Below are 27736 nucleotides of genomic sequence, written 5' to 3'. Positions count from 1 at the left end.
CCAATTTGACGGGCGTTGTCTCTTTCCTCTTTCTTACTGTCTAGTTGAAGATGGAGGAGTCAATCCTCTTTTTGATCTCATTTATCCAATCAGAAACTCTGAAGACAGGAGGTTGACCGACCATCTCTCTTCCTTATGGTAATCAAAATCACGACCAACTCAGGTGCTTTCGCCTACCATGTTCCCTTTTTAATATGCAAATGAAGATTCCTCTTTAGGAGCTCAAATCAACAGAGAGAAGGAGAGTTGGTGTGTGTACACGCGGATGTGAATCTACATTTTTTTAAGGACCTCCATCGACAGACACGAGTAATAAGAAAGAAATACGAAATCAAATAGTGAGATAAGGAAAGACAAAAAAAAATAGAAAAAAGAAGGGAGTAATTGGAAAAGAAACGATAAAAGTTAATTTCCACTTAACAATTATGTTAGCTAAGGTAACCAAACAGGAAATTTGGGGTCTCGACAAGTTGGAAAATATAGGTGCCTAAAATGGTGAGTTTGTCACATGTAGGGACTATTTAAGAATTATCCATTTTGAGTGAGAAGAATATATATATATATATATATATATATAGGTCATTTAATTTCTCAATCAAAGATGGTTGGGAGGTGGGTAGCAGTAACAGTTCTACTGGTACTACTAATGTTATACGCGGTAGAATTAAATCTCTCACTCTCTCTCTCTCTCTCTTTAATTATCTCTCTTGAAGTTGAAGTTGAAGTGGACTATAAATACTCATAGCCAGTAGTAACAATAAGTACTTCATCTGTGATTCTAAGTTAAGTGATAACATAAAATCTTATTGATGAAGAGATAGAGAGTTGTTATATACAAGTAGTACGTAGTGATCAATAATCTCAATCAAGAGTGAAAGTGTATGAAGTTAAAAATGGTGGTGATGGCTTCTCGTTTGAATACAAGTAGTGGGTATGCTGTTGTAGTTAGTTTTGTAGTTTTTGTGATGACATTGTTGTTGCTTGTCGATCACAACTACATTGTTAATGCTGATGATGATGGTTCATTTGTCCATCATCATTATGAAGATAAGCACTTTCTTGGTCGTAGATCTGGATTGGGAGGATTTGGAGGTGGTGGTTTAGGTCATGGTATCTATAGTAAAGGATTTAGACATGGAAGGTTTGGGAGAGGTGGTAGACTTGGCGGTGGTATAGGTGGAGGTGGAGGGTTTGGAGGAGGTGGAGGACTTGGGGGTGGTGCAGGAGCTGGTGGAGGACTTGGTGCTGGAGGCGGTCTAGGAGGTGGTGCTGGTGGTGGACTTGGAGGAGGTGGTGGTGCTGGTGGAGGTGGAGGAATTGGTGGTGGTGCAGGAGCTGGCGGTGGAATTGGTGCTGGTGCAGGAGCTGGCGGTGGAATTGGTGCTGGTGGTGGAATTGGTGCTGGTGGTGGTGGTGGACTTGGAGGAGGTGGTGGTGCTGGTGGAGGTGGAGGAATTGGGGGTGGTGCTGGTGGTGGAGTTGGGGGTGGTGCAGGAGCTGGAGGCGGTCTAGGGGGTGGTGCTGGAGGAGGACTTGGAGGAGGTGGTGGTGCTGGTGGAGGTGGAGGAATTGGGGGTGGCGCTGGTGGTGGAGTTGGGGGTGGTGCAGGAGCTGGAGGCGGTTTAGGGGGTGGTGCTGGTGGTGGAGTTGGGGGTGGTGCAGGAGCTGGAGGCGGTTTAGGGGGTGGTGCTGGTGGTGGACTTGGAGGAGGGGGTGGTGCTGGTGGTGGCGGAGGATTAGGTGGAGGTGTTGGGGGTGGTGCAGGAGCCGGTGGGGGATTTGGTGCGGGAGGGGGTGTAGGGGGAGGTGCTGGCGGTGGACTAGGAGGAGGAGGTGGTGCTGGTGGTGGTGGAGGATTAGGTGGAGGTGGAGGTGCTGGGGGTGGTGCAGGAGCCGGTGGGGGATTTGGTGCTGGAGGTGGTGTAGGGGGAGGTGCTGGTGGTGGAGTTGGAGGAGGTGGTGGGGGTGGCCTAGGAGGAGGTGGTGGTGGAGGATTGGGTAGTGGAGGAGGAGCTGGTGCAGGGTTTGGAGCTGGTGGTGGAGCTGGTGGAGGTTTAGGAGGAGGGGCAGGTGGTGGAGGTGGATTTGGAGGTGGAGGGGGTGTAGGTGGTGGTGCAGGATTCGGCGCAGGAGGTGGTTTTGGTGCTGGTGCAGGAGCAGCTGGTGGTGGAGGTGGGGGTGGAGGTGGTGGAGGAGGTGGTGGTGGTGGAGGATTTGGAGGAGGAGGTGGTTTTGGTGGGGGTTCAGGATTTGGGGGAGGTAGCCGTTAAAGTAGAAGAAACTGAACAGTCTGAACTCATTGGGGTAGGCATTTGATGGGGGATAGTTTTTCATTTTGATGTTTTGTTTAGGGAAGGGATGAATTGTCTGTGAAGTGGGCACTTCTCACATATTCAAGTCTAAGACAAATTTTTCATTTTGATGTTTTGTTTATGGATGGGTTTCAAACCTGAGTTTTTGTCTAATGTTTCTATGGAATATCAACCCCTATTGTATTTAAATTTTACTTTCTCGCTACGTTTTGGTTTAGTAGGTTTACATTTATCATATACTTAGACATAAATCCACAACCACGGTTCAAAGCAAAGACAGACGAGTGAAGTTTAGAGAGAAAAGTGAACTCTACGAAACACCACTCCTTTTCTTCTAAACTAACCGCATCAAAACCCACCTTTGTTCTTGATCACATTAGACAAGGCTAAAGCTTTTTTTTTTTTTTGTTGAAGAGACAAGGCTAAAGCTTGAGTAACGAAAAGTTATATTTGCGCCCAAGGAAGTCAATAGTTAGCTGATCTTCTAAACCGAAAGACCTAAAAAATGAATGTCGACAAACATCAGGCAAGCATGCCTTCTCTTCGTGTTATTTCTAGCTTGATTAACTCCTAGTATTTTCATCAAAAAAAAAAACTCCTAGTAATCAGGCTTCCTGCCGACCCCACAAAAGCGGAGCACAACACCCGCCTCTCGCAAACCCAACGCAACCCTAATAAGTTTCAAGCTTTAGGTGCCTCTGGGATGGCTTAGATTCAGACAAATGAGCATAGAACCAGGTCTTTCAGATCCATCCTCTTTACCCCCTAAAAACATATCTAGTCAATACAAAACTATCAACTATGCCTATAGTAAAACAGAATAAAGATCCCCAAAATTTTTAAGAAAACATTTATATAATGTTACTCTGCCCAATCCGCCCGACCCCTAGGCTAGCAGAAAAATGCAGAATGGCAATGGACTTTGGTGAACAAACACAATCTAGAGGAGTATTTTTCCTTCTAGATCATGTTTGACCACCGAAGCTGTATTATCCATGATAGCAGTGAGAAGGCCAATATAGCTCTTTTTTTTCTCTCATTACTTTAATGTAACAATTATCTATACTACCGAAAACAGGAGACAGCTATAACAAACACAAGGTCAAAAAATATTGAAATTTTTAAGTAATAAAAGCTATTTTAAATAACAAAATATAGTACCGGTGGGAGATATTACCGCGAAATAGTAGTTCGTTGTGACGACTTAATTGGTAACCCCACTGGCCCTGTAAATACCATATAGAGTAACGCTGAACATGAAAAGCAAGAAAGGTAAAAGCATCAACAGAGATAAACAAAAGGTAAATTTTCTATACCCAAACCCCATATCACCAGCAATCTCTATGTTAGACAAAGAGATTATAACATTTGTTTTGGTTTCCACATTCATCTTCTAGAAAAGCAACAACCAACATTAGACTCTGACATTATCTTCCTACATTGTTCCCCATTTTCCTTTTTTACAAACATTAAAAATAAAAATAGGGGTGGGTGATAGAAAAATACCACCCCCACCACCACCACCACCACCACTACTACTACTACTACTATTACTACTATCACTGCTACCATCTTTAAGCCACCGCCACCACCATCACCATTAGAAGAACACCAGCATCACCAAATGTCACTCCCTTCAAAGTGAGGAAGTTGCAGGAGAAAAAAGAACCTAACGGTTCAACTTCACCCATTCATATCGGCCGGGGAGTGGTGAATCTGTCACGGGATCAAAGTTGTACCTGTATAGATTTATGTTCGAAAAGAAAGACAATAGCTTATTAGATGATGATAAACAACGTAATATGATCCTCCTAAATGGAACTTCACATTAGGTATGGATTGAATGTAAAGATTAAAAAAATATGCTGTATATTTACTTCTCTTTGAATTCTTTCTGTTGCTCTTGCTCTGGGCCTGAAAAGAAGTCATCCACCTCAATAGTTGGCTGGAGATCCCGAATAGCGTTCTGAGTTATCCGGTTTCTAGCTGCTGAATTGCGACGCCTGGTTGTAGAACCAGGACTCGCAATGGTATCTGGTGCCCTAATGAGACTGCACGGTGTTGTCTCCCTAGCCTCCCTATATAGAAAGGAACAGATGGTTAAAAGGTAACAGACATATCAAGTAACTACTACGAAACTAATAAATTAAAGGACCAGTTGAAAGTACAAATTATAGTAGCAAATATCACGACTTCCCGCTAGGGCAAGTTTCTAATTACCCCAATACGGTCACTATATCCTTACCAAGTATATAGCATACCTAAACCCTAAACCTTAACCCTGAACTTATGCATCTAGAAACATCTAGTGAGAGAACAAACTACAAATGGGAAAGGTTTTGAAGGATATCTCCATTTCTAGTATGAAGACTTCTATAAGCTTAGATTTTTCTTTCTCTAATTGTAGTTACGGTTAAACATCTAAAGAGCACAGAATGTAAAATCAAGCGGGTGACCAAATGGTGCCTGGCAATCTTCGCAAATGTCGCATACAACGAGAGATGCGTAAACTGGCTCCCACCTTTAACACGTGGGAAATATATATCCTACCAAACGCCAAACAAAAGCTTTTTGGTAAATAAATAAAAAATGAAATCTCGTACTTAAATCCACAAACCAAATCCTAAACAGATAGATTAGGTTGCTGTAAAGGAGATAACGAATTCCAAGCAACGCAACTAAGCGACAAATACATCATCGAAAGGGAAAAACAATAACAGATAACGAATTCCAAGCAACGCAACTAAGCGACAAATACATCATCGAAAGGGAAAAACAATAACTAATAATTTACATTACTAAATCAACGGTTTTTCGTAAAGTAAACATAAACAGCTACCGACAATTAGATCGTTAGGCAGCTGCGACAAAGCACCAGTCTCTAGACAAAAGTTAACGGTTAACCATCTTAACAGATAGAAAAAAGAACACAAAACAGAAGTTAGTTTAACAACGCTCCCTAAGAGGAACTTATGAAGGCAATCAATAGAAATCAGCTAACGAAAACCTACATCTTGAAGTAAAGAACGATCAGAAATCATTTCAAAAATCTGAAAGATAATACGTAATTGTTTCTTATATAACGATGCATACTCAAATAGCAAATGAAGGGTTTAAAATAGTTTTCCAAATTTTGAAATTGCCATGCAATCCTCAAATTAAGAGCTTGAAGCTTATCATATCTGTCCCTAAAATGAGAGCTCTATCTAACCTACCACCATGCAACACCACCAATCACCTTAAAACAAAGCAACATGAATAATACCCAAGTCCATGAGACAAACATATGGTTATCATAGACAAACTGAAGATCTGAAACAATACATCCAGAAACATAACCTCATCTGGTAAAAAGAAGAAAAAAAAACAATTTTCTTCTACTTCTTACAAGATCTAATGTTCGAAAACTAAGCTAATACAGAAGTTAGAGGGTCTTTACTGGAAAACCCAGAATCAGGTATTGTTGGTGATCAAACTTGCCATGACCAAACCAAGTAACCAGAAATGAGTAACCTTGAAAACAGCTTTTCACACAAAACATGAAAATGAAGACATGCAAAGTAAAAAGAAGGTTCATTTTTTTTTCTTACTTCACTTCATTTTGATTTTCATTTCAGACATAACTAACATCCAAGCATGGAAACCCTAAAGCTAAAACAATTCTAGTTCATGATAATTGAGAGCAAAATCAGAATTTTAAAGGCTCAAATAGGGACACAATCAAAGTTTTTGGTGGAAGAAATTGGGGGTAGTATCAAAACCCTAATTATAAATAAATACCCACGAAAAGATCAAAACATGTTAAGAAAATCTCAGATCGAGTAAAAAACACAGATTCTTAAACCCTAATTAAGGTAAATGAAATCAATTGGAGAAGAAAAAAACGCACCTATCCTTGGTTTCAAATTCCAAGGAGTTTTCCCCGAAAGAAGCCCCGTCTTCTTCTTTTTCTTCTTCCTTTTTCACAACCACAGTAGTTGCTGGATCACCCTTCTTGGTTGACAAGTTCCCTTTTTTCTTCGAAGAGCTTTTCCCGATTGAAGTAGTAATTCTAGGGTTAGTACTGGCTTTTTGCTTACCACCAGTACTAGCACTCTTCTTGGGCGAATTTGGAGAAACAATTGGTGGTAGTTTCTCCAATCTTCGGCTTCGAAGTTGAAGATAACAATTATCAGAGTTGGTTTCAGTAGAAGAATTAGGGTTATTCATATCTTGAAGTTTCTGTAAAGCTAGGGTTTTGGCTCTGGTTCTAACACCTTGATGAGAAGAAGAAGAAGAAGAAGATTGAGGAAGTACCATGACTGAAACTTCACAAGTGATTTTGTTTTTTCTCATGTACTTCCCCATCTTTGATGGGTATATATAAGGGGGGGGTAAAATTAAGCAGTAGTTCGCATGAAGGGAATCAAATTGAAGAGAGAGAAAATGGAGAGAAGACAGAGGTGATGAAGAACAGGTGGACGAACGGAAGAGAGAAGAAATACGAGTACAGGTGGAAGTGACACAGATAAGAGAGAGAAAGAAAGAGAGTGTCCGTTGTTGGTGTTGGTGGTTTAAGATAGAACCGAGAAGAGAGTGAAGAGAGAGAGAGAGCCGTTGGTGGTTTAGATAGAAACAAGAGAGAGAGAGAGAAAGAGAGAGGGAAAGAAAAGGAAGGAAAAGGGGGAAAACAAAGGGTATTTGTATCTAGACTAGAAGAAGATGGGAAAGTAGGGTTGCTTGTTAAACTATGAACTCTTTAAATGACTAGTGAGTTTGTTTGTTGGGGGGTTTGGGGGGTGAGGGCCTTGGGGGGTGAGGGCCTGAGGGGTAGTTTGTACTTCCAAATTTATCTCACTAACAAAGAATTCTTGCTTAAAACAACATTTCTCATTTTGAAATTGATTTTTATGGAATTTTAGCTAGTTGTGTCAAAAATCAAAATAATACAGCATTCAAAATAGGTAAAAAAAAATATCATATATTTCATAATTATTGTTCGGGCCAAAAAACATGCAAAGACTAAAGACTGTTTTGTCATTTTGTGTAACTAATCTTTTTATTTATTAATTTTCAAATTTCAAATATATACAATTTTATCTTGACATATTAGATTTCTATGAAATGTATATATTTAGAAATGATCCACTTTCAATACTTTTTCTTTAAAAATTCCATAAAAAAACGACGTTTTTTACTTTTTTTTCTTCTGGAAACTCAATTTGAATTTGCGTTTTGCAAACTATGTTTGTAAGTGTATAGTTGCAAAATGGGTTTGCAAACTCGGTTTGAAATTGGAAACTGCGTTTGCAAACTCCTGCAAATTTTGAAAAAGAAGAATCGATGAACCGGAGAAGAAATAAGAAGAATTGAAGAGGAAGAAGAAGAATAAAATCATTACAAGCAAGCTCATCACCAGTAGAATTCAATTCTTTTATTTCTTTCCCGGTTTCATAAAAATTCATCACCCTCTCGTCATCTTCTCTCTCCAGGAACAAACAACTTCATAACCTAAGATCAAGACCAATTTAAACGAAGAACAAATTATGTCTAGATCTCCAATAGAATTCAAATTCTTTGATATGGAGCAGAAGAAGAACTCTGTTTCTTCGTCACCAGAACCTTAACGAAGAACACTTTTTAGGCATCAAATTTCTCTCTCAATATTTTTCGTTATGGACTATTTCTCTCTCGACTTTTTTGCTATGGATTCTTTAGTGATTTCATTAACCCGATTTCATTAGATTTTTGGCATGCAAAGCGCAATGAAGATAAATCCACACAATTGAAATCTATAACTAATTCAAGAGTTTCCATCGGTAACGAAGAAGAAAAATCTGAACAAAGTGAGGATTTCTTGAAGAATCCACTTGCTTTTCTCCACATTAAATCCCTCAAATCGGTTTCTTAAATCATCTTACCATTATTGTGTCCATGTTATGTATTTTATCCAATGCCTTTCAAATCTCATATCTATTTCTATTTGAATATTCTAGGGCATAAATTGAACATTTGTTTTTTAGATGTTCTTCCGGGTTCAAGATCAAATGCATCTCCATTATTTCCTATAACGGAGTTGTTTCAATTTTTTATGTTTTTCATGATAAGTGCATTCTAGGAATGAAAAATTCCGGGGTGTGAGAGAAAGCAAATTTAATGGACAAGGGTATTTTAAGAACGAAAAAGGTATAAATCACCAAATTATTAATTACACGTATTATTTTGAACTTTATGTATCGTTATCTATAATATTTTGGTAAGTTTTATTTAATGAAAAACATTAAAGGTTTTTTGAGTTATTATGGGTAAGTTTTTGACCGAAACAACCATTTCTTGTACTATTTACTACCATCAAAGTTTATTCAATAGACGGGTCTACCTGAAGAGAAATGGTGGTGTAAATAAAACTAACAAAGTTATAAGAGGTCTCATTAAAAGCGATCAGTTGGGCTATGCTTTGGGATACGAAGAACTTCTTATCTAAGGACCCCAAGGATAAGGAAAATTTTAAATGCACTCAGTATTTCCTTATATACCATCATATGAAAAGTGTCTCTTGTCCAAGTAATTTCGAGGATTAATGGGAAAAAGACCACGACGCCCGCAAGACTTACCAATTTTTATTTTTTTTGTTGAAAGAGACCTACCAACTTTCTCCTATCTAAATGGAACTGCAAATAATGTCGGACAGTTTAACTAAGTTCAGGATAGTTTAACTAAGTTCACTAGAAAGAATTCTCTCACACCCAAAGTGGTATAATGATAAACTAAACCAACGTCTGACTGAGGGATTTTTGTAATTTAAAATGTTCAGTAAATTCGTAGACCTTATGAATTTCTTTTTATAAAAGGCCCCTTCTTCGCAAAACCAACGTAGTTACGTAGGTGAAGAACATACCAAGGAGTTGTTGGAGACTTGGAGTTAACTCCAACTCCGTATAACAGTATTATACACCCAACAACAAACAAAGTCAATTAACTCAAAAATACTTTACGTCCTCGTCTCTCTGCCTCATAAGACCAAGGAGCCATTAGACAGAGAAATAAAGAATGAGTATGCGAGCGAAAGAGGGGGGAAAAGAGACCCGCTGAATCTCTTCTTGTCCATCTTTTTTTCTCGTGCATTGTTGTTCACATTTTTCTTCCTTGGGGTTGTGTTTAACTAAGGTCCAAAGAGAGTGTTAAATCATTGTATGTTTTTCTCAAGGCGCCTATTTTTTTTCATGCTTTATCCCTATATTTTGCCTTGAGTGATGTGCCTTTAACACTTCCCTTTCACCCAATTGGATGGATCAACTCAATTGGATCTAATATTAGTAAATGTGAGGACCCTTTATATTTTCCTATAAAACTTAGATAGCTTAATGAGAAGTTATAAGGAAACCCTCGTATACGAGGCCATACTTTCATAAGAAGATGGTCATTAGTGATAGGGGTGTTAACGGGTCAGTTCTGGTTTGGGTATCTCACTATCCAGAACTGGAACCTATTAAAAATTACAGTTACGGTTCCTAGCAGCTTCAGGTCCGGTTCCATAATTTAAGGATCCAGAATCAGAAGCAAAAAAAAAATGTGGGTACCCGTCGGGTATCAGATATTTATAGGTTCTTTTTAGGACTTCTTATTTAATCGTTTTTTATACTAATTAAAGGTTATATATCATTTGAAAACTTTAATATTTTCGGTATAATCTATTAAATAAAAGATACATGAATAAGTTATTATATTTTACGAGAAATCTGATTATTGTATATTTTAAGTTGATAATAAAATTTGTTATTAAATATAGTTTGATTATCGATTAAGAATGTTATGTTAAGTGGGAAACTCAATATGACATGATCAAAACATAATTAACATAAAATAAGTAATTAAGACCTTAAAATTTGTGAAAAAAAATCGACTAATTACGCATTAAATTCGAGTATCGGGTACCCGTCGGGTATTACATTCTTATCGGGTATGAAAATGGGGATCCATAACCTGCATAAACAGTTCCGGTTTCGGTTGGGTTCTGGGTAAATGGGTACCCATTGCCACCCCTAATTAGTGATGCGATCGAACTATCTATTTCTCTCTTTCTATGTCGACTGCCCGATCTTTATCTACCTCTTCAATTTTTCTTTTATCTCTTTACTTTTTTGGGTGGTTGTAACTTGAGTTTGAGAAGGACTTGATCGAAATCAATGGACCAAACCAAGAAGGTTTGAAAGTTGAGGGTTGGGTCCTTAAATTGGAAGTCCTCTTCCAATATTCATACTAGTTTAATTAGCCATGTATAAGGCCCGGGCCTTGAGCCCAAACCAATCCCAAACCCTAGAAACGTTCCCCTCCAAACCCTAACAATAAAGAGAAGAGAAAGACTGTCACTACTTCTCTTCCTCTCATTCGCTCAACCTATTCATCCATCTACCTAGATTAGAGTTTTAGAGAGAGAGAAGCCATGGTTTCTGGTTCAGGGATCTGCGCTAAAAGGGTGGTTGTGGACGCCCGCCACCACATGCTTGGTCGACTATCTTCAATCATAGCCAAAGAACTACTCAACGGACAGAAAGTAGTGGTGGTTCGTTGCGAGGAGATATGCCTTTCCGGTGGTCTCGTCAGGCAGAAAATGAAGTACCTTCGTTTCCTTAGAAAGAGGATGAACACTAAACCATCTCACGGTCCAATCCATTTCCGTGCTCCTGCTAAGATCCTTTGGAGAACAATCCGAGGGTACTTTTTTTCTTTTTTTCAATTTAGGGTTTTGTTTCTTCATTTCAATTTTAATAGAGAAATGAATTTGTGTTATTGAATCTTAGAATGTAACTATTTTATTCAAAATTAGGGTTTTTTAATTGTTTTTATGGGTATGTTGGATTAGAATGATTCCTCACAAGACTAAGCGTGGAGCAGCAGCTTTAGCTCGTTTGAAAGCTTACGAAGGGATTCCACCTCCTTATGACAAGGTCAAGAGAATGGTCATCCCTGATGCTCTCAAGTCAGTAACTTCTTCTTCTTTAAGCTTATATTGTTCACTAAAGTTTTGTGCTTTTTGGGACTTTTATATTGAGATTCTTATGTTATGTTTCAATTCGAATTTAGGGTTTTGAGGCTTCAACCTGGACACAAGTACTGTCAATTGGGTCGTCTCTCCGCTGAGGTTGGGTGGAACTACCACGACACTGTCATGGTTCGTTTTTTTACTCACTCCTTTACTGCTTAATTCATTATTCAATGTCTTTAAGATCTGATAGTTTAGTTAACTTTGTAAATCATATCTGTTTGTGTGGTGGACTCAATTTCAATTGTTCTCTTATTCTCCATTGGGATCCGATTTTCGAATGTGAGGTTTACTTATTCGTATGATATATCGATATAACATGGTGTATAATCATAATAAGAGAGTTATGTGATGGCTGGTTCCTTTAATAGTGTTGCTATATTTGTTTTTGAAACTAGAGAGATAGGCTTTGAATCTTAGTCTAGTGAAATGCGAAGCTTTACTGTTTGCCATTATTATATTAATACTGTTCTTCCATGATCCATATCTTTACTTTGTACAGTTGTTATTCCTTAGAGCTATTTCCCGTTGATGCATTGATGATTCTTATCCTGGGTTGATGTGCTTTCGACCCATCGGATGAACTGATCAGTCTATCTCTTTCTCTTGATGCTAATGGATTCGCCTATTAGGTTCTTTGTAGAAGATTTTTGTCTGTTGTGTTTAATCCTCGTGCTGATTCAATTAGATAAGTTTGGAGGACCACTCTTAAGCCCATACATTATTAGCAAATTATACAATTGAATTGTTGACGCTTTAAATGCAAATAGAAAAGGAGTGCACAATGTCGTTACTGATATCCTGGAATCATTCCCTAGAACTGTTATCCTGGAATTTTTTTTATGACGATGCTAGTAAATTTGTTGCATTACAGGAGAGCTGTGAACCTATTAATATCCATTCTGATATCTTGTTCTCTTGATATTTCTAAAATTTCAATTGATTAGCTCTGATGAATGTTAATGTCAGCTTAAGAATGTGGGTATCTTAGTATTTAACATCTTGGTAATCCTGTTCACAGGAACTCGAGAAGAAGAGGAAGGAGAAGGCACAGGTTATGTACGAGAGGAAGAAGCAGCTCAACAAGTTGCGAGCTAAGGCAGAGAAAATTGCAGAAGAGAAGCTCGGTGCTCAACTTGAAGTCCTTGCTCCCGTTAAATACTAAATCTCATCATCAACTTCGTGTTAAAGTAGTTCTCTCAGAATGACATTTTTGCATAATGTTACTTGTTTCATTGGGATTTCTTTGCTTCTTTATATCAGCTTTGTAGCGATACTGAATAGTGTGGTTAGTTCATTTTGGCATCAATTGAAATTGAGACTTGAACCTAAATATGCCTTGCAAGTCAAAATAATCTCATCTATTCTCTTTGATCTTCTAGTGATGCTCCTATGAGATTGGGATAGATCTATCACTAAGTCGAGAGTGAGGAAACCACGAAGTCGAGAATAAGGATCAAAGTTGGGCTCACAAAAGCTCTTGAATACTATTACAATGTCTTAGTCACAACATGAACCTTCATTCTCACCCCTCCCTCAGTCTCTTAGTTGTCATGCCCATTGGAGTCAGATAAATCTGTATATGCGTGCAAATCTTACTTCACATGTGCAAATTTGTCGAAACCTTGCCCTACGCATACCCACCACTAATCTTGCAACGTGAACAAAATGATGAATCCTTTTCGACAGAAAATAGTCTGTGAAGTTTCAAGTTCATGGTCTATTTTCCCTTACAAATAATCACTAATAGTTATTGAGATGATACACTGACTAGGGCACGAGATATAAACCGTAATAACTCAAGTTATTTTGAACTTGTTTGATCCTACAGATTTTGCTTCTCATTACAACAAAATTTGGATATAAATATTTTTGGAGTCCTTGCCATGAGAGTATAGTTTCTGAAACAAGAATTTAGAAACAGAAACCAGGAATTAACCAAAACGAAACCTCGACCTTTTCTCGGTTTTATGGAATCAAAATTCTTATAGCCAGTAGTAATCTTTCACTCAAATTCTTGACATGAACCTGGTTTAGAAACTCCAAAACTATGCTCTTCTAGCAGTATGATCCGTTATTGAGGGAAGCATGTATCCTGACAATCTTCATTGTAACAAAAACCTGAATTATAATTGTAGCAGTTTTAAAAATGGAATCAGCTATATTTAATCAAAACCAGTTGACAAATAAGGTAAATGGTTATATGAATCTCTTGATATTGATTACCTTATCTATTTTGTATTGTGTGTTGGAACACTGATGTAGAATTTAGTGTTCTTGAAATCATCTAGAAGTGGATTGTATCCATCTTTTGTTCTTGTCTTCGTGGGCAGGCCAAACTCCTCCATGAATTGATCTGTGCCAAGCTACATTATTTGCAGAACAAGATTAGAGCACAGATGAAAACAATTTTTTAATTTTCGAGGAATATGAAGAGAACTCACTGTAATTGTTCTTCGTTTCTTCCCTTTCTTGGTGGACTCATCTTTCGGTTGATTCACCCATCCAGAACAGAAATGGTCCATCCGTTCCAAAAGCCAGAAATCAGTTGGGAAAAAGATATCAGCATCACCCTGCCAATAAGTAGGAACATAAAGCCTTACTACTGCGTTCAAAATTTTGACCAACATATTGCAAAATTTGAACAGAAACTGGTAGAGGTAAATGTACTTAGATGCCGTTATCACACCATATTAGATGTATTAATACAGAAATGAGGCCCAAAAAAGTAAGATAGACAACAATGGTTGTTTTAGTTTTACTTCAACTTTACAAATAAAGTATATTAGTGCAACAACAAGTACGTGCTCATTATTTCTTGTTATCGGCATCATGATCGTCTATTCAAAGTTTTTTTAATTTTATTTGATCATTTCAGATCTATTTCATTATTTACTTGGGTCTAGTTGATACATTAGAAGGTTATTCGTAAGTTTCAACCTCTTTAGAAGCTCCGCTGTTCCGCCTATCATTTCACATCAAACTTTATTAGATGAGTTATACACAAGGTGAATCAGGAGCAAGGGAGGAGTTGATAGACTTTGTCGAAAGGATTATAAAAGCAATGTGAAACACGAGAAATTGAAACATGGTTTCAGTACGAGGCAGGATGAGTTCGAGAACTAGATCATGTGAAGGCTTGATAAACTAGTGGCCTTATTGCAAGGAATAATGAGCCAGCACACTATCCGAACGAAGGCCATGACTGCCCAGCTAACCGAGATCTTTGGTGCAGTCAGCCGTACCATATGCCTCAGTAGAGACAGAAGCATCAGCAGCAATACTTGCTGTAGTTTCCCTGCCGAGAGCAGCATAATACATTGATGAAGAAGAAAATGAAGACAAAGAACCCATTAAAATATGGTACGGTAAATTGACTCTCTGGTTTGTGCAGAGAAAATTTCACAACCTTTAATACACCTATTCTTTGGAGATTTGGACACGAAGTCACTGGGAACATGTTTAACTACGAGCAAGCATCCAACTGTGGACACATAAAAGGTTAAAGAAGGAACTTCTCTGAAGGGGTTGATGATGTTATCCAGCCAAGTGCTATTCCAACCCAGCCGAGTGGGCAATAAAGCAGACCCACATTCTATTACCTTCTAGTAAGTCCGAATCTTTTAGGAATTATATTTATTGTTTATTTCTCTTCTTACACTGATTTTATTTCTTCATTTAATTATTAGGATTTCTATTATTTACAATAAAATACGTGTTTCTCAAAAGTCAGATTAAAACTAGAACTAGGAAACAGCTGTGGACCATTGTTCCAAGTTCCAACATCGAAAATAGGATGACCCGACAGATATAGGCTAAACCGCAGTGGTCAATTGGGTTCGAGTTGTAATTCATGTTTATAAATTGAAGTACATTAGTTCCGTAAGAATATGTTTTTGGAGAATATCTCTTGCTGAAGTTCACTACTATTTATTGGTTTCAGCATTATGCAAGCTTAGTCAAGGTTCAGTTAAGTTTTATATTTCACAACTATTTCATTATTCAATTTGTTCTAGTTGAAGTGAAGTGTACACCTTTTTCCTTGTTAGGCAAGACGAAGACATCGTATACGTAACTTAATTAAAAAACTGAGAGCTACCAATGAGTTCTACTGTAACGTGAAAGGAAAGAAGGGAAGGGAGAAAAGAAACAACACCTTAGCATCTAGATAGCTGTTATGATCTGTACTGCTACCATCTCTCTGCAAAATAAGGAGTATACAGGGTCAGCCATGCTCATAACTCGCAAGAATGATCTTGGTCATGTTTAAGATGTTCACGATCCACAAAAGAAGAGAATAAAGAGTACATATAAGCAATACTAAAACATTGAAGTCTTTACAATTCCATCCCGACGTATAAATTACAGTAGAAAAGCACCGTAGGAGACCATAATATACGTACTGTATGAAAACATGCCACGTATCGTTGTCTAAAAAGGTCGCTTGATTACCTCAAAAGTGTGTCTAAAATGCATGACATATTACTCACTCAGCTTTAGATTTACAACACAAGTATAGAGGAGAATCAACCTAATTTTAAACTCAACAAGAATCTTGGACTTGGAGACAGTTTCTTTTTTTTGCTCTTTAGTTTCCAAAATTTACAACCGATTAAGACCCACAACTCTTTTGAAAACGGATTACAGCAAAAAAAACGAGGGTCACAAAAGTATATATTTGAAAATGAACATGTGGAAATCTATCATATCACGTAAGCATGTGGAAATCTATCATATCACGTAAGCAACTATAAATATGCAATTCATGCAGAATGCATACACGTGCAGCCCAACGGAGAATTGGAACCGTGACCAACGACAAAAATCTTTAAATTCAGTTCTTTTCTGGAGTGAGCATGCTTTATTAGATAAATGAAGTAAGGAATGTAGATAAATGGAACTCCGATATTGTGACTAAAGGATGAAAGAGTATACCTTGGTTGAAACTAATGGAGCTCTTGCACCAGGTATTCTCACATCTGGGAGGTAGTTGAAGTCAGAAGCAATTAATGACATCTTCGGTAGTGCCCCATGTAAAACATCTAGAAGTTGCTACAGTACAAACAAAATGCTTTACTACCATAAGTTTATAAATCTATAATATTGGTCAAATTATTGCAGATTCCCAATTATTACCATACAGCCAGTCGGTACCCATGATCTTCGAGGCTTTGGGAAAATCTTTGACCAAACGCTTCTTGCAGCTGACATCGCTTTGTTTCCTTTGGTAGTCTGGTCCTTCTCCATGTCAATTATCTCAATACAACGTTTGATTAGTGGATCTTGTAGCGGTTTATACAACTCAGAGAAGTTTTGGCTGCATTTCCAACACTAAAGTTAGCAAATGGAGTAAAATATTATAGGCAAAACAAAGATAAAGAAGTCCGAAAGAATAACTAGAAACAAAAGCAAATGGTAATTGTGATATGTTTTTCTTGTCTCTTCTGGGTAAGTAATATTTCATTTTTTTTCATACCCATCTTGTTGGTTCTGAAGCCAGACTTCCATCCAGGGCGAAACTTGATTCTCCGCATAGATAAGATCATGGGGTAGATTATCAAGCACCTACAGACGAAAATGAATATATGATATTTCATCTACTAAGGATTACGAAAACATAACTGATTTAGTGGGCAATGCATGTGCATAATAAGTCACAGAAAGATGGTCAGCAATTAACTAACCTAAAAAAATTGCAACCCAATAATGCAACAAACTGCAAGGGTACCTCAAAAAAGTAACAAACAATTCTACCTAAGAGAAATACGAACCTAAAAAAGAGTGAAAGCGAAGGACTTGATATAGTAGTCAGCAAACTATAAAACATGTTAAACTCTTCTTGTCACGAAAAGAAAAACACTGCAGCATTCTTCGATCTATTTATTTCGCTAGAAAATTTCAAGTAAGGCATCTTACAGCAAGAATCAACATTCACAAAAAAACCACAACCTTCGAAGTTCGCATGTCAAACTCTACACGCCATCTATCCATTTCTAATTCTGTGCATATATTATACAACTCGACCTAGTCTTATCATGGAAGTAGACCAAATGGCATCATAAAATAATTTTTTTTTTTTTTGAAAATTTGAATTAATATTAAAGAAAAGGAGAACTATACGGCATCATAAAATAATGGTGGGGGCAACGAGCAATTTTGGGATTCAATTTAATATTTAGAATTCAGACGGATTGGGGGTTCCAAAAGATGATGAAATAGTTTGGAAGTAGTCAGCCAATGGTACTATCCCAGCTTCATCATCAACTAATTCTCAAGTAAATAATGCCAATCAAGACAATGAACTCTCAGGTTTAGTGTTTATATTGCCAAACCATCAATCACCAATTTTCCTCCATTAGCAAGTCATCACCAATTCACCATTAAATATGCCTACAAAATATATATCTGAAAGAGTCGCATTATCACATAGCCGAAGACCGAAACTCAGCAGTCAACCCAGTTCTAGGTAGGAAGGCATCAAGGCTTAATCTCTCAGTCACTCATAATCATATCTACCGACCACCATACTGAGAGATCCCAACTCCTAAGTAGTACAGTTCACTAATCATAATGAGTGAAGAACATGGCTGCCTAGTTGGAATTAGATTGGGCTTAATTAGTTAAACTATTAAGCGGTGATAAGAACCAAATAACTTAATTATCAATGAAGGAAGAAAAGATGTACTATTACACCATCATTAAATAATTCCATCTTGCCAACAACCCTTAGTCGGAGTGGTAAGAAGTATAGTCTTCCACCTTAGAGGTCAGGAGTTCGAAGCACGCTGAACAATTCAAAAAAAAAAAAAAAAATTCCATCTTCCCACGCTTCTCCAAATATATGGTTTCATTTCTAAAGTGTATTTACAAATAAACATTAAAAGCATAAATAGATTGTCATATTGAATTACATTTGCATAAATAGGTTGTCATATTGAATTACATTTATAAGAAATTAACATGTAAATTATAAAAAAAAAAGTTACTTGGTGCATTTAGAAAGTGGGAATTGCTACTTGATTAGAATAGTAATAAGTGAAAATAGATGTACCTCAAGCATTATCACCCAACATGGATGTGGGTCGATATCCCCTGTTCAAAAGGTAAGAATATCCAATTTTAAGATACAGATAAATAAGTATCGTACAACAATTAATAACTGAGAGCAGACAAAGAATAGATAGAAAACCATATCCTGTGATATCTATGCTTTATGCATTGTGGTGACCAGGTAACAAGACAAAAGTACTCCTCGAGACAAAATGAACAAGTGGGTCAGATTAAGAGAGTGACTGCTTGACTGAGTAGGTTCTATTAGATTGAGGGTACTTCCTCCCTTTACTTGTCAGCCCTCAACTGGAAAAGAATAGCTTATGGTAATGGTCCCGCTTAACCCTCTAAATCCAAGGATCAGGTAAAATGAGGACAGGAGGAATACATGACAAGGAATGAATTAAGTAAAATAAATCTGATTTGAAACTCCTCTACAAGCATATTCACAAGCAGAAAAAAACAAGATCCGACTGAATACCATGGTTGTCTAACTAATATTCCAAGTGATTGGGATCTCTGTTTCCCAGCAATTGAGGTTTAGTGCTAGTTAGACCTAACTTTTTGTTGCATGGTAATGAACACTGCAATCTAGTCTAATAAAAGCAAACCATATCTCAGCTAGCTCAATTCAAATCAGCATGATGCTTGGGGCTGGCGAAATGATCCACACACACACACACACCAACAATCTTGGATTCTGGACCTATCAATGAGTTCCTAAAAGCATGTTCTCTGATGGCTGAAGTTTGAAATTGCAGTGCCCTAGGGTTGGCATCAAATGATCACATAGAGAGTCTCACAGTTAAGCCGTAAATTCTAGCCTCTACTACTACAATAAGAAAGAGAGATATCATGGAACAGAAAATAGGCTCTCCCGAGTACGTAGATAGCTAAAGTTTTACAAGGAAAGGTGAACGATGCATAAAACATTTCTGAGATATATAACAAACCCCATCCACTTCGGTCTGCAGCATCACGGCATTCTACTCTAAACTTTGATAAGTGACTACGAACCTCTCCAACAGTCTCCAGTTGTCTCTTGGCCAGTGAGGAACTAATTTCTACTGAGCTACGATAAAAAAAAATATTTTTGATCAATTTATAAACCTCTATGCAAACCTGTATGATTCACACTGTAAATGCTTCAAGAAAGTAAACCAACAAAGTGTCTATGGAACAGTATTAACAAATTACTACCATAAAACAGACTTCATTTTGGAATCCCTAGTAGTGTCTATGGAAATCACACATCTATAGAATATTAGCATGAGCTTCAGTCTGTTTTTTTCTATTTCATTTGCTTTCTCATTGCCTTTCCGGAAGATGCAATAATGTAGTTACAGCACCTCCAATCGAGAACCAACCACACATTTTTATTATTATTTCAGAGAGAAGGTACCTTTCCCAATATGATACTCTCTTGCCTTCTACTAAACATATCAACTCACATATATGAGGACACAGTAGAGTGGATTTCCAGACAATGATGTTGAACCTAGTGTGGATATATTTAGTTGAAATTGAAGGAAAGAGCAATAACTGTCCACAGGTGATAAATGATACGACCATCATATTAGGGTTAATATCAGGTTTTACATAAACATACAATTTATGTTAAAAGATTATAATATACATATATATATGTATATGTATAACATTTACATGACAAAAAATTGGCTAAAGGGCATACTGGGTTTCGAAAAGAAATAAGGTTTTAAGAACAATTAACATTAAGAACTAATAAAAAATGTATCCTTGTTTTGAGTTCTTGATTAGAGTCAGGGTGGACTATATCATCTAATCAGATATTAAGAAATATATTTGAAATTGGCCATTTTCTGGGCAATATAATCGAAAGGCATGTATCTTAGCACTCATTTTTCTGTACAATCCAGCAAAAGATATAGGATGTATAATAGTATGAACTACATAGGTCCGTATATAGTGTAGTCCAGATAATTATTCTAATTGATATTGCGGCTAAAAAAAATACAAAATTTATGTGCTTACGTGTAACTCATATTATTGTAAACTCTTGTGGGTGCATTCAACATTATGTAATCCATTATGTTTTTTGCACAGCTTCCTGATCCACCTCCGATTTCATATATCTGGTTCCACATAATAAAAAAAAAACAGAATGTTTGTTTAGCATTTGTTTGAGGAACACATAAGATATGCAGAAAGAACTAGGCTACATAGGCATCCATATTATCAATTAGAAAGCCACTAACATACACATGTACATGGGCTTGGACCTAAGAATCGCTCGGATGGTTACACTAATAACACAATAAATATCTTGATAAGTTGTGGATACTACTAGCTGTCTAGCACCAAATTTTCCCCCCAATATCCTATACCTTAATGGTTTACTCAGACAGAAAGCTAGCTCCGGTCTATTTGGTTGCCTGTGGAGTCCTGTATCGTGACTCTGATTCCCAAAGACAAGACCCAAACCACCATGTATAGTAAAAAATGAAAAACCGATTTTGAGGGATAAAGGGACAGGAACTTTCAGGTGTACTGCATAGAAACTCTACAAGCTAAAATATAAAAACGTATAAGAGACACACTACAATCGAAGTCGTGACTTCACGTCAAGAAGCGGACCATAAGAAACTCTTATCATCAAACTGAAATTGGCTAACAATGCATATCAGTAATACATTAAAATATGAAATGGGGTCCTTGTAGGCTTGCAGAGTCAGGTACTCACGTCCCACTTAAAAAGTAAAAGGACCCATGCAGAAGACTTACTTTTAATGGAACTGAAAGGTTTGCAGTGCGCATTATGGCTTCAGCAATTCCATGAGCATACCAAGGCTGCAGGCAGAGAAGTGTGAATTTTACGAATCAAATAAATAAAATTATAGTGTGTAAGAATCCTCAATAGATCTCAGGTAATTGTCGTTCTTTCGTTCCAAATAAGAGGAGAAAGAAACCACTCAAAATGAAAGTTAGACGAGGAAGTATCAGTAAGAGCTACATTTTAAACAAAGAGATTAACAAGGTCCAAAGGGATAGTTCAAAATGATTGAAACAATCAGCATCTACAAAAAATGAGAATGATGGTGGAAAGGTGATACTAAGGTTTGTGGAACAAGGGATCTTCTACTCTCTTTCCAACCGCGAAGAAAATTTCTGACATGAATATTGTTTCTTTTGAAGGTTGAAAACAGGTCCAAACAGTACATACAGTAATACCATGTGTGCTCTATAATTCTCCAACATCTAATGCTACAATACCATCTAATAGGTCGGTCAAGCTTTCCTTTTAACTAAAGATCCCGAGTTACGGTCACCGTCATTCCATCTAACTAACTAAAAATTTTAAATAATGCACCGAAGAAAGCAATACCCCCAATAAACTACCGATTTTTTTTATAATCTTTCCTAACGTAACTGCAGTTGTAAGGGTTCACCAGAAGAAAGGACTACCACCTTAAAGAGCTCCACTGGAGTAAACCATGATATGTCATTCTGCTTGTAAATTTTATCCAAGTGTCGTAAATATGCCCTCCTACCTGAAACATGCTAACCCATTCAATGATGTGAAATAATATCTAGTGAACAGACAATAAAAAATTTATCTAGGACACTACTCGTAGTCATACTCTTCATCATTAAGAAGTAGGTAAATGGATGCAACACTCTTAATGAGGAACCTCTAACAAGGTTTTCCTGTGAAATTAGATTATGAAGCTCTTGCGGCCAATGGAATTAGCACATTATTGATACCAAACCGGTGAATATGGTTATGACAGTGGTGCCTCTGAAGGTAATCATTTCCATTTAGAGGGTGTATCACTAGAGACGATTCCTCAAATGTCGCAGAAGCTGTATATTTATGACTAGTTTACAACGAAACGATAAGAAAAAAACTGTTCTTTCTTCAATCATTGGTTTGGCATCAACGTCAATGGTTCAGTATTATCGACACTTCATTGTTCCCAAATCATATGAGGCTGAATTTCTACATATACCCATCCATAATTTATCAAGTATTTAATAATAATTTGATAGCAAAGACAAAAAGGATCCTCCATAAATAATTACCTTGAAGCTGGTTAAATTTGATACTTGTCTCAAGCATTCCAACTGATCCTGATCTTTTAGAGAAATACCCATGGTCGGGATCATATAAAGCAGAATGAATGAAATCCCTAACCTGCAAAAAGCATCACATTATAACTCCAACAAAAACAATGATAGTTTAAAAGATGATTTGAAGAGAAAAGAAAAGTTAATCATCTTACAAGGATAGGTTTTTCAGCAACACTGTCAGTAGAGAAGAGAGCTGGAGATGGATTTACCCTGGAAAATACCACTACTTACATTGAAGGAGAGTGTCAAAATGAGGGATTTTTATAGATAGAACAAATGAATGAGTGATTAATTTGAGAAAAAGGGATTACCTTTGGGATGAAAGAGAAATTGGGGAAGCTTTTTAATGGTGGTACGACGAAATAACATCTTTACTTCTCCTGGCTGTGTGATTCAATCGCCACAAGAAGTAGTAATTATAATTAGGAAACAGTCTTCTCTCTACTTCTTTGTTGTAACTTCTTTGTTGTAAGTGGGAGTGGGGAATGGGATGGTCTAGTCTTACTCTCTAGGGTGTAAAGTGTACGTCCTAAAGATTTTACTTTGATTTTTTTGGGGGTTTTTTTTGGGTGCCTCACCGGGTCAAAAGGGTGTTAGCGTCGGAAATTTTATTGACTTGGGTAAATGGTCATTGACCCGAGTTATCTATAAGTACCGGTTTTTAATGTGGGTGACGTTCACGTTTGCTTGCTTCTTCTATCTTCTTCCGCCATATATTTTCTTTCATGTTTAAACTTACACCTCTTTTCTCCTTCAACAACTTTCCTAATCCTCTCACTCACTTCACTCACTCACTGTGGTTATTAAGGAACAAAACACATCCTTGGTTTCTTCCACCGTTGAACTTGACTCCATTACTTACTACTTTCTCTGCTCGACCCCCAATTAGAAACTAGAAGCTTTCATTTTTGGGTTGTGATTAGAGGATTGCTTGTGTTTGGGTGTCAAAGATCATCATGATGAAAAACAACAAACCTTCATTTTTCAAGGTCTTGCTTGCTGATTTCACCAATGAGCTTGTAAGTTCTAACTTCTCTCTCTCTCTCTCTCTCTCTCACTCTCTCTCACTCTCACTCTCTCTCACTCTCACTCTCTCTCTTTCTCTCTGTTTGTGTTTAAACTAAACTAGTTTTGTTTTTTTGATGTATAGAGAATACCACCTGATTTTAGTGTTAAAGTGAAGCTCCGTAGCTTTCCTTCTCATCATCATCCTATTAAAGAAGAAGAAGAAGAAGAAGAAGAAGAAGAAGAAGAAGAAAGAGGAAGGAAAGAAGAAGAAGAAGTGATCTTCTGTGACCCATGTTCTCTTTGTGGTACCATGAAGAGACGAATTTCTCATTCTCCCATGCTCCCCCACCAACATCAACATCAAGAACAAGATCATCCTCCTATCTTTATTAACAATGATGATGATCAACTCATCTCTTCACGGATTAGCCAATCCGTGAGAATGTGAAGAGAAACAGATTAGCCAATCCGTGAGTATTTGAAGAGTAACGGATTGGCTAATCCGCGACTGAATGGAAACAAACGGACTGGTTCAGTCCGTCTAGTATGTTTTAGGGCATCATTGTTGTCCGAAATTCTTGTTGTCTTAAGGTTCACACCAATTGACCGGTGCCTACATAATTGGACGGTGCTAATAGAGAAATGAGCGGTTGGGCCTGGTGCTAACAGATATGGATGCTAACAGCCTTTTGGCCGGGTGCCTTTAGAAGCACCATTTGTTTTTCTTTTGCGTATCTAAGCAGGATATAATATTAGACGAATATTACTCAGAATCAATTGGGGTAACTCCTATATAGGTCAATCATATAGAAAATAAATAAAAAAGTATAAAACATTTGAAAATTATTATTCAGGTAAAAAAGTATATAAATACTAAAATACCTTTTCTTGTCTTTTTGTGTAACTAAATTCTTTTATTTTTCTTAAAATTTTAAATCGATATGACTTTTGTTGGAGATGTCGGATTTCTATAAAAATTATATAATTATATGGAGTATTTAGAAATAATTTTTCATTAGCTTTCTAACAAGATCTACTTTCAATACTTTTTTTTTTCAAAAAAAAAAGAACCTAGAAAAAAGGTAACAACGTTTTTTTCCTTACGTTTTACTGCAAACACGTGTTTGCAACAATCTGTTTTGCAAACATGTGTTTACAACAATCTCGACGACATTAAATGAAACATTTGGGTTGCTTCCTTTATCCTTCCGCATTTCGCATAGATGTGAATGACTGAATTAGGGACGACTGAAGAAACTTAAATTCCAATTAGCCAAAACTTAGCCCACATACAATATGTGGTCACGTAAATAGGTTTTACCATACATAAATACCTCCCTGACAAAGACCAACCACAACTGAGTCGCAAAATAAAAAGTTTTCAGGCTGAAATTCAGTAGTAACTCGTTCAACTTGAAAGAAATTCTTATTTTTAATTGAATAAGTGCATAACAAATAATTTATACATGAACAACACTCTAAATAACCCCATCTCTCAACAGAAACAATAAAAAAGAAAATCCTGCTGTTGATCCCACATTCGGATAACTCAACATCAAACTACTAGACACTTTTATTACATTATAATGCTCACTACTTGAATAAACCATCGTACTCCCCCATCTTCAGGCCCAGGCATCACTGAACACTTTCTTATTATCTTTCTGTAACAACCCACAAAACCAAAACAAATTCAGAACAAAGAAAGAAACTAAAACAGGAGAAGAGGCAAGCGAATGGAACTCTGATTATACCTCGATGCTCAGAGGGGAGGTTGTTAGAGAATATCGATCAACTACATGACCGTCCCTATCGACAAGGAGAAATTCCACTTGATATTGTCTCCGAAAAGACTTCCTTTGCTCGACTTCAAGAATTTGTATATCGGAGCTGCATTATCTCCGTTCACATCCACCTGAACAAAGATAAAGGAACATAAGAGAGAAACATACATTTTAAGAGAAACCCAGACTGTAATATATCGGTTTCGTGGAGTAAATGAGTTATATGGATTATACCTTATCAAAGATTGGGTACTCGGCTTTGAATTGAGTACAAGCAAACTCAACTATCTGCTCATTGTTTCTTGGTTCTTGTGCCCCAAACTGGTTGCAAGGAAATGCTATCATCTCTAATCCTTTATACAAGTACTATATTATCTAAAAATTTGTAACCATCACTACTCTCTTGAGCATTTCACCATACACATCATGTGCAACATTAGTTCTACAACACTTAATTGGCAACTAACAATCCATTACAAGCAAAAACACTAAGAAAAGAAAAATATTCAGTTCTATTTTGAAGCTAAATCCCATTGAAATCAATCAATTACATGTAAAGGAAGTTTATTAACCCTAGTTCACATGAGAAGTTTCAATAATCCATCAGCAATATCATTTATATGAGTTAGGGTACTATAAATCAATTGTTCTTCATCATCAAGATAAACAATTCAGGAGTTAATCAAACATAAAGACAAACAAGAGATTCACTAGAAGGAACACATTCTTGGAAAATAGAGTATACCGGGTGAATATCCAATTCGTATTAGTTCGAGACCTTAATAGGTGACCAATTCTCAGTTCGAGACCTTAATAGGTGACCAATTCTTAGTTCGAGACCTTAATAGGTGACCAATTCTTTTGCAAGTCTTCGGGATTAGATTTTTTTTTTTTTTTGAAAGGTAATATATATTAGATAGAAATAAGAGTTCTATTACAATACAACTTACAAAGAAAATAAGGTACTTGTTTCCAAATCTTCGATCTGTTTTTCTTTCTTGCCCATTTTGCCAACTTATCCGCTGCTTTATTGAATTTCCTGTTTGTATGAGTGAATTTAACTATTTCCAATCTCTTTTTTATTTCTTGGATTCTATTGATATGTATTAGGGATTGCCATTGAATATTATTCTTTCCTTTATGTAGATATTTTATGATATTAATGTTGTCACTTTCGATAATGATTATTTTATATTCATGAGATTCTGCCCATTGCATTCCTTTAAGGATCGCAATTGCCTCACCTTCCTCTGGGTTTCTGCTTCTAGAGGTGTATGATGCAGCTTCGACTAATTTAGATTCATTGTCATGGATGATAAGACTGATACCCGTAATACTTTGTGTGTCTATAAAAGATGCATCCACATTGATCTTTAAAAATGACGTTTCAGGGGGTATCCATTTTCCTTGTTCTGTTTTGGTTTTTGTTTCGTTCACTTTTTGAATTTGCGGGAAAGTCGTAATGATAGTAATAATTGTGTCTAGCCTGTTGATTTCATGTTGAAAGCAATGGTCACATCTAATTTTCCATATGTTCCACATGATGGTAGCGTAATGAATGTTATTAGCTGTGTATGCCGATTGGTCATTTATTTCCCAGGAGAAAATCCAATCTCTAACAGAAATAATATTTTCAGAAATTATATTAAAATAGAACCAAATATTTTTTGCCAGAGGACAATGAAGAATGGCATGTTCTATAGATTCTATCTCATTACAATTCGGGCAGATTCTGTTGTTATCAATATATTTTCCTATCCTATCCTTAACAAGGAGAGCTTTAACACAAATTTTCCATAAGAAAATTTTTATCCTCGGAACAACCGGGAGGGTCCAAAGAAAGTTCCAATTAGGATAAAGGGGTTGGGGTGAATTCATACTAATACACAGGTGTTGATACATGGATTTGACACTAAATTTACCTGTTTTGGTAAGAGTCCATTTCCTTTGATCCTCACTATCTATCGAAATCGGGATCGCTAGAATAAGATTCTTAGTCGTGTTATCGAATTCATTGTTAAGCAGGTTTTCGTTCCAGTTAACTTGGTCAATGAGCTGAGATACCTTAGATAGGTTAGAATTCTGGTTATAGGGAATAGATGGGTAGGGTGGGAATCCAATTGTCGGTCCAAATATTTATACTTTTTCCGTTATGTACTTCCCACATCGTATAATTTCCTATTATATTAAGTTATTTATTAATATTCTTCCAGATCCATGAATGATAGGGTTTAGCCGGGCCTGGATTATCTGTTTTATCAAAGTACTTGGCTTTCAAGAGCTGAACCCACTTGGACTCCGGTTCAGATTTAATTCTCCATGCTAATTTACTCAACATAGCTTGGTTATCCAACTCTGGGGAGTGGATTCCAAGGCCACCCAGGTATTTAGGAAGGCATATCGAAGACCAAGATTTGGTACATATGCCTTTGGACTTACCCCACCAGAAC

At 36.8% G+C, this 27736-nt stretch overlaps 3 protein-coding genes and 1 long non-coding RNA gene across 8 annotated transcripts; 1 reads left to right on the top strand and 3 right to left on the bottom strand.

Moving 5' to 3' along the window:
• Positions 1 to 3603: 3603 nt before the first annotated feature.
• On the bottom strand, positions 3604 to 7052 carry LOC147558974 (cyclin-dependent kinase inhibitor 4-like). The gene is made up of 3 exons (XM_086660747.1): positions 6202 to 7052; positions 4190 to 4390; positions 3604 to 4051 (listed from the first exon to the last, which is right to left on the bottom strand). Exons 1-3 carry the CDS (start codon positions 6657 to 6659, stop codon positions 3982 to 3984), a joined length of 729 nt encoding a protein of 242 aa, XP_086516873.1. The 5' UTR covers positions 6660 to 7052; the 3' UTR covers positions 3604 to 3981.
• A 3374-nt stretch (positions 7053 to 10426) lies between these two features.
• On the top strand, positions 10427 to 12667 carry LOC147558973 (large ribosomal subunit protein uL13w-like). The gene is made up of 4 exons (XM_086660731.1): positions 10427 to 11006; positions 11155 to 11271; positions 11376 to 11463; positions 12356 to 12667. Exons 1-4 carry the CDS (start codon positions 10735 to 10737, stop codon positions 12497 to 12499), a joined length of 621 nt encoding a protein of 206 aa, XP_086516857.1. The 5' UTR covers positions 10427 to 10734; the 3' UTR covers positions 12500 to 12667.
• A 452-nt stretch (positions 12668 to 13119) lies between these two features.
• Positions 13120 to 23112, bottom strand: LOC147558972 (NADH dehydrogenase ubiquinone complex I, assembly factor-like protein (DUF185)). Of its 5 annotated transcripts, none has more exons than XM_086660728.1 (15): positions 22806 to 23112; positions 22647 to 22717; positions 22447 to 22558; positions 21832 to 21914; positions 21148 to 21213; positions 20398 to 20498; positions 19338 to 19456; positions 18386 to 18426; positions 16811 to 16899; positions 16471 to 16651; positions 16270 to 16386; positions 15491 to 15535; positions 13779 to 13907; positions 13561 to 13700; positions 13120 to 13455 (listed from the first exon to the last, which is right to left on the bottom strand). In XM_086660728.1, exons 1-14 carry the CDS (start codon positions 22861 to 22863, stop codon positions 13566 to 13568), a joined length of 1347 nt encoding a protein of 448 aa, XP_086516854.1. In that variant the 5' UTR covers positions 22864 to 23112; the 3' UTR covers positions 13120 to 13455; positions 13561 to 13565. The 5 variants fall into 5 exon arrangements, with proteins under 5 accessions (XP_086516854.1, XP_086516855.1, XP_086516856.1 ...); XM_086660729.1 differs by having other exon boundaries at positions 13120 to 13437; positions 22806 to 23054; XM_086660730.1 differs by having other exon boundaries at positions 22647 to 22704; positions 22806 to 23039.
• A 1803-nt stretch (positions 23113 to 24915) lies between these two features.
• On the bottom strand, positions 24916 to 26023 carry LOC147558971 (uncharacterized). Its single transcript, XR_015233574.1, has 3 exons — positions 25521 to 26023; positions 25257 to 25417; positions 24916 to 25162 (listed from the first exon to the last, which is right to left on the bottom strand). It is a non-coding gene; the product is annotated as an uncharacterized LOC147558971 (long non-coding RNA).
• Between the last annotated feature and the right edge of the window lie 1713 nt (positions 26024 to 27736).

Source organism: Eschscholzia californica, unplaced genomic scaffold, assembly GCF_041429995.1.
Source record: "Eschscholzia californica isolate CP2 unplaced genomic scaffold, dmEscCali1.0.p SCAF_2, whole genome shotgun sequence".
NCBI classification, from domain to species: Eukaryota; Viridiplantae; Streptophyta; class Magnoliopsida; order Ranunculales; family Papaveraceae; genus Eschscholzia; species Eschscholzia californica.
Note: the sequence above shows the minus strand (reverse complement) of the source record. Positions and strands in the feature narration are given on the sequence as shown.

Excerpts from the sequence above, each read along its gene's own strand:
- LOC147558974 (XM_086660747.1), bottom strand. The coding sequence starts at position 6,659 with ATGGGGAAGTACATGAGAAAAAACAAAATCACTTGTGAAGTTTCAGTC. Across the intron at positions 4,391-6,201 it reads GAATTTGAAACCAAGGATAG|GGAGGCTAGGGAGACAACAC; the intron begins GTGCGTTTTTTT and ends CTTTCTATATAG. Across the intron at positions 4,052-4,189 it reads CAGAAAGAATTCAAAGAGAA|GTACAACTTTGATCCCGTGA; the intron begins GTAAATATACAG and ends AAATCTATACAG.
- LOC147558973 (XM_086660731.1), top strand. The coding sequence starts at position 10,735 with ATGGTTTCTGGTTCAGGGATCTGCGCTAAAAGGGTGGTTGTGGACGCC. Across the intron at positions 11,272-11,375 it reads GTCATCCCTGATGCTCTCAA|GGTTTTGAGGCTTCAACCTG; the intron begins GTCAGTAACTTC and ends ATTCGAATTTAG. Across the intron at positions 11,464-12,355 it reads ACTACCACGACACTGTCATG|GAACTCGAGAAGAAGAGGAA; the intron begins GTTCGTTTTTTT and ends TCCTGTTCACAG.
- LOC147558972 (XM_086660726.1), bottom strand. The coding sequence starts at position 22,863 with ATGTTATTTCGTCGTACCACCATTAAAAAGCTTCCCCAATTTCTCTTT. Across the intron at positions 22,721-22,805 it reads ATTTCTCTTTCATCCCAAAG|TAGTGGTATTTTCCAGGGTA; the intron begins GTAATCCCTTTT and ends CTTCAATGTAAG. Across the intron at positions 16,900-18,385 it reads GTTGGGTGATAATGCTTGAG|GTGCTTGATAATCTACCCCA; the intron begins GTACATCTATTT and ends TTTCGTCTGTAG.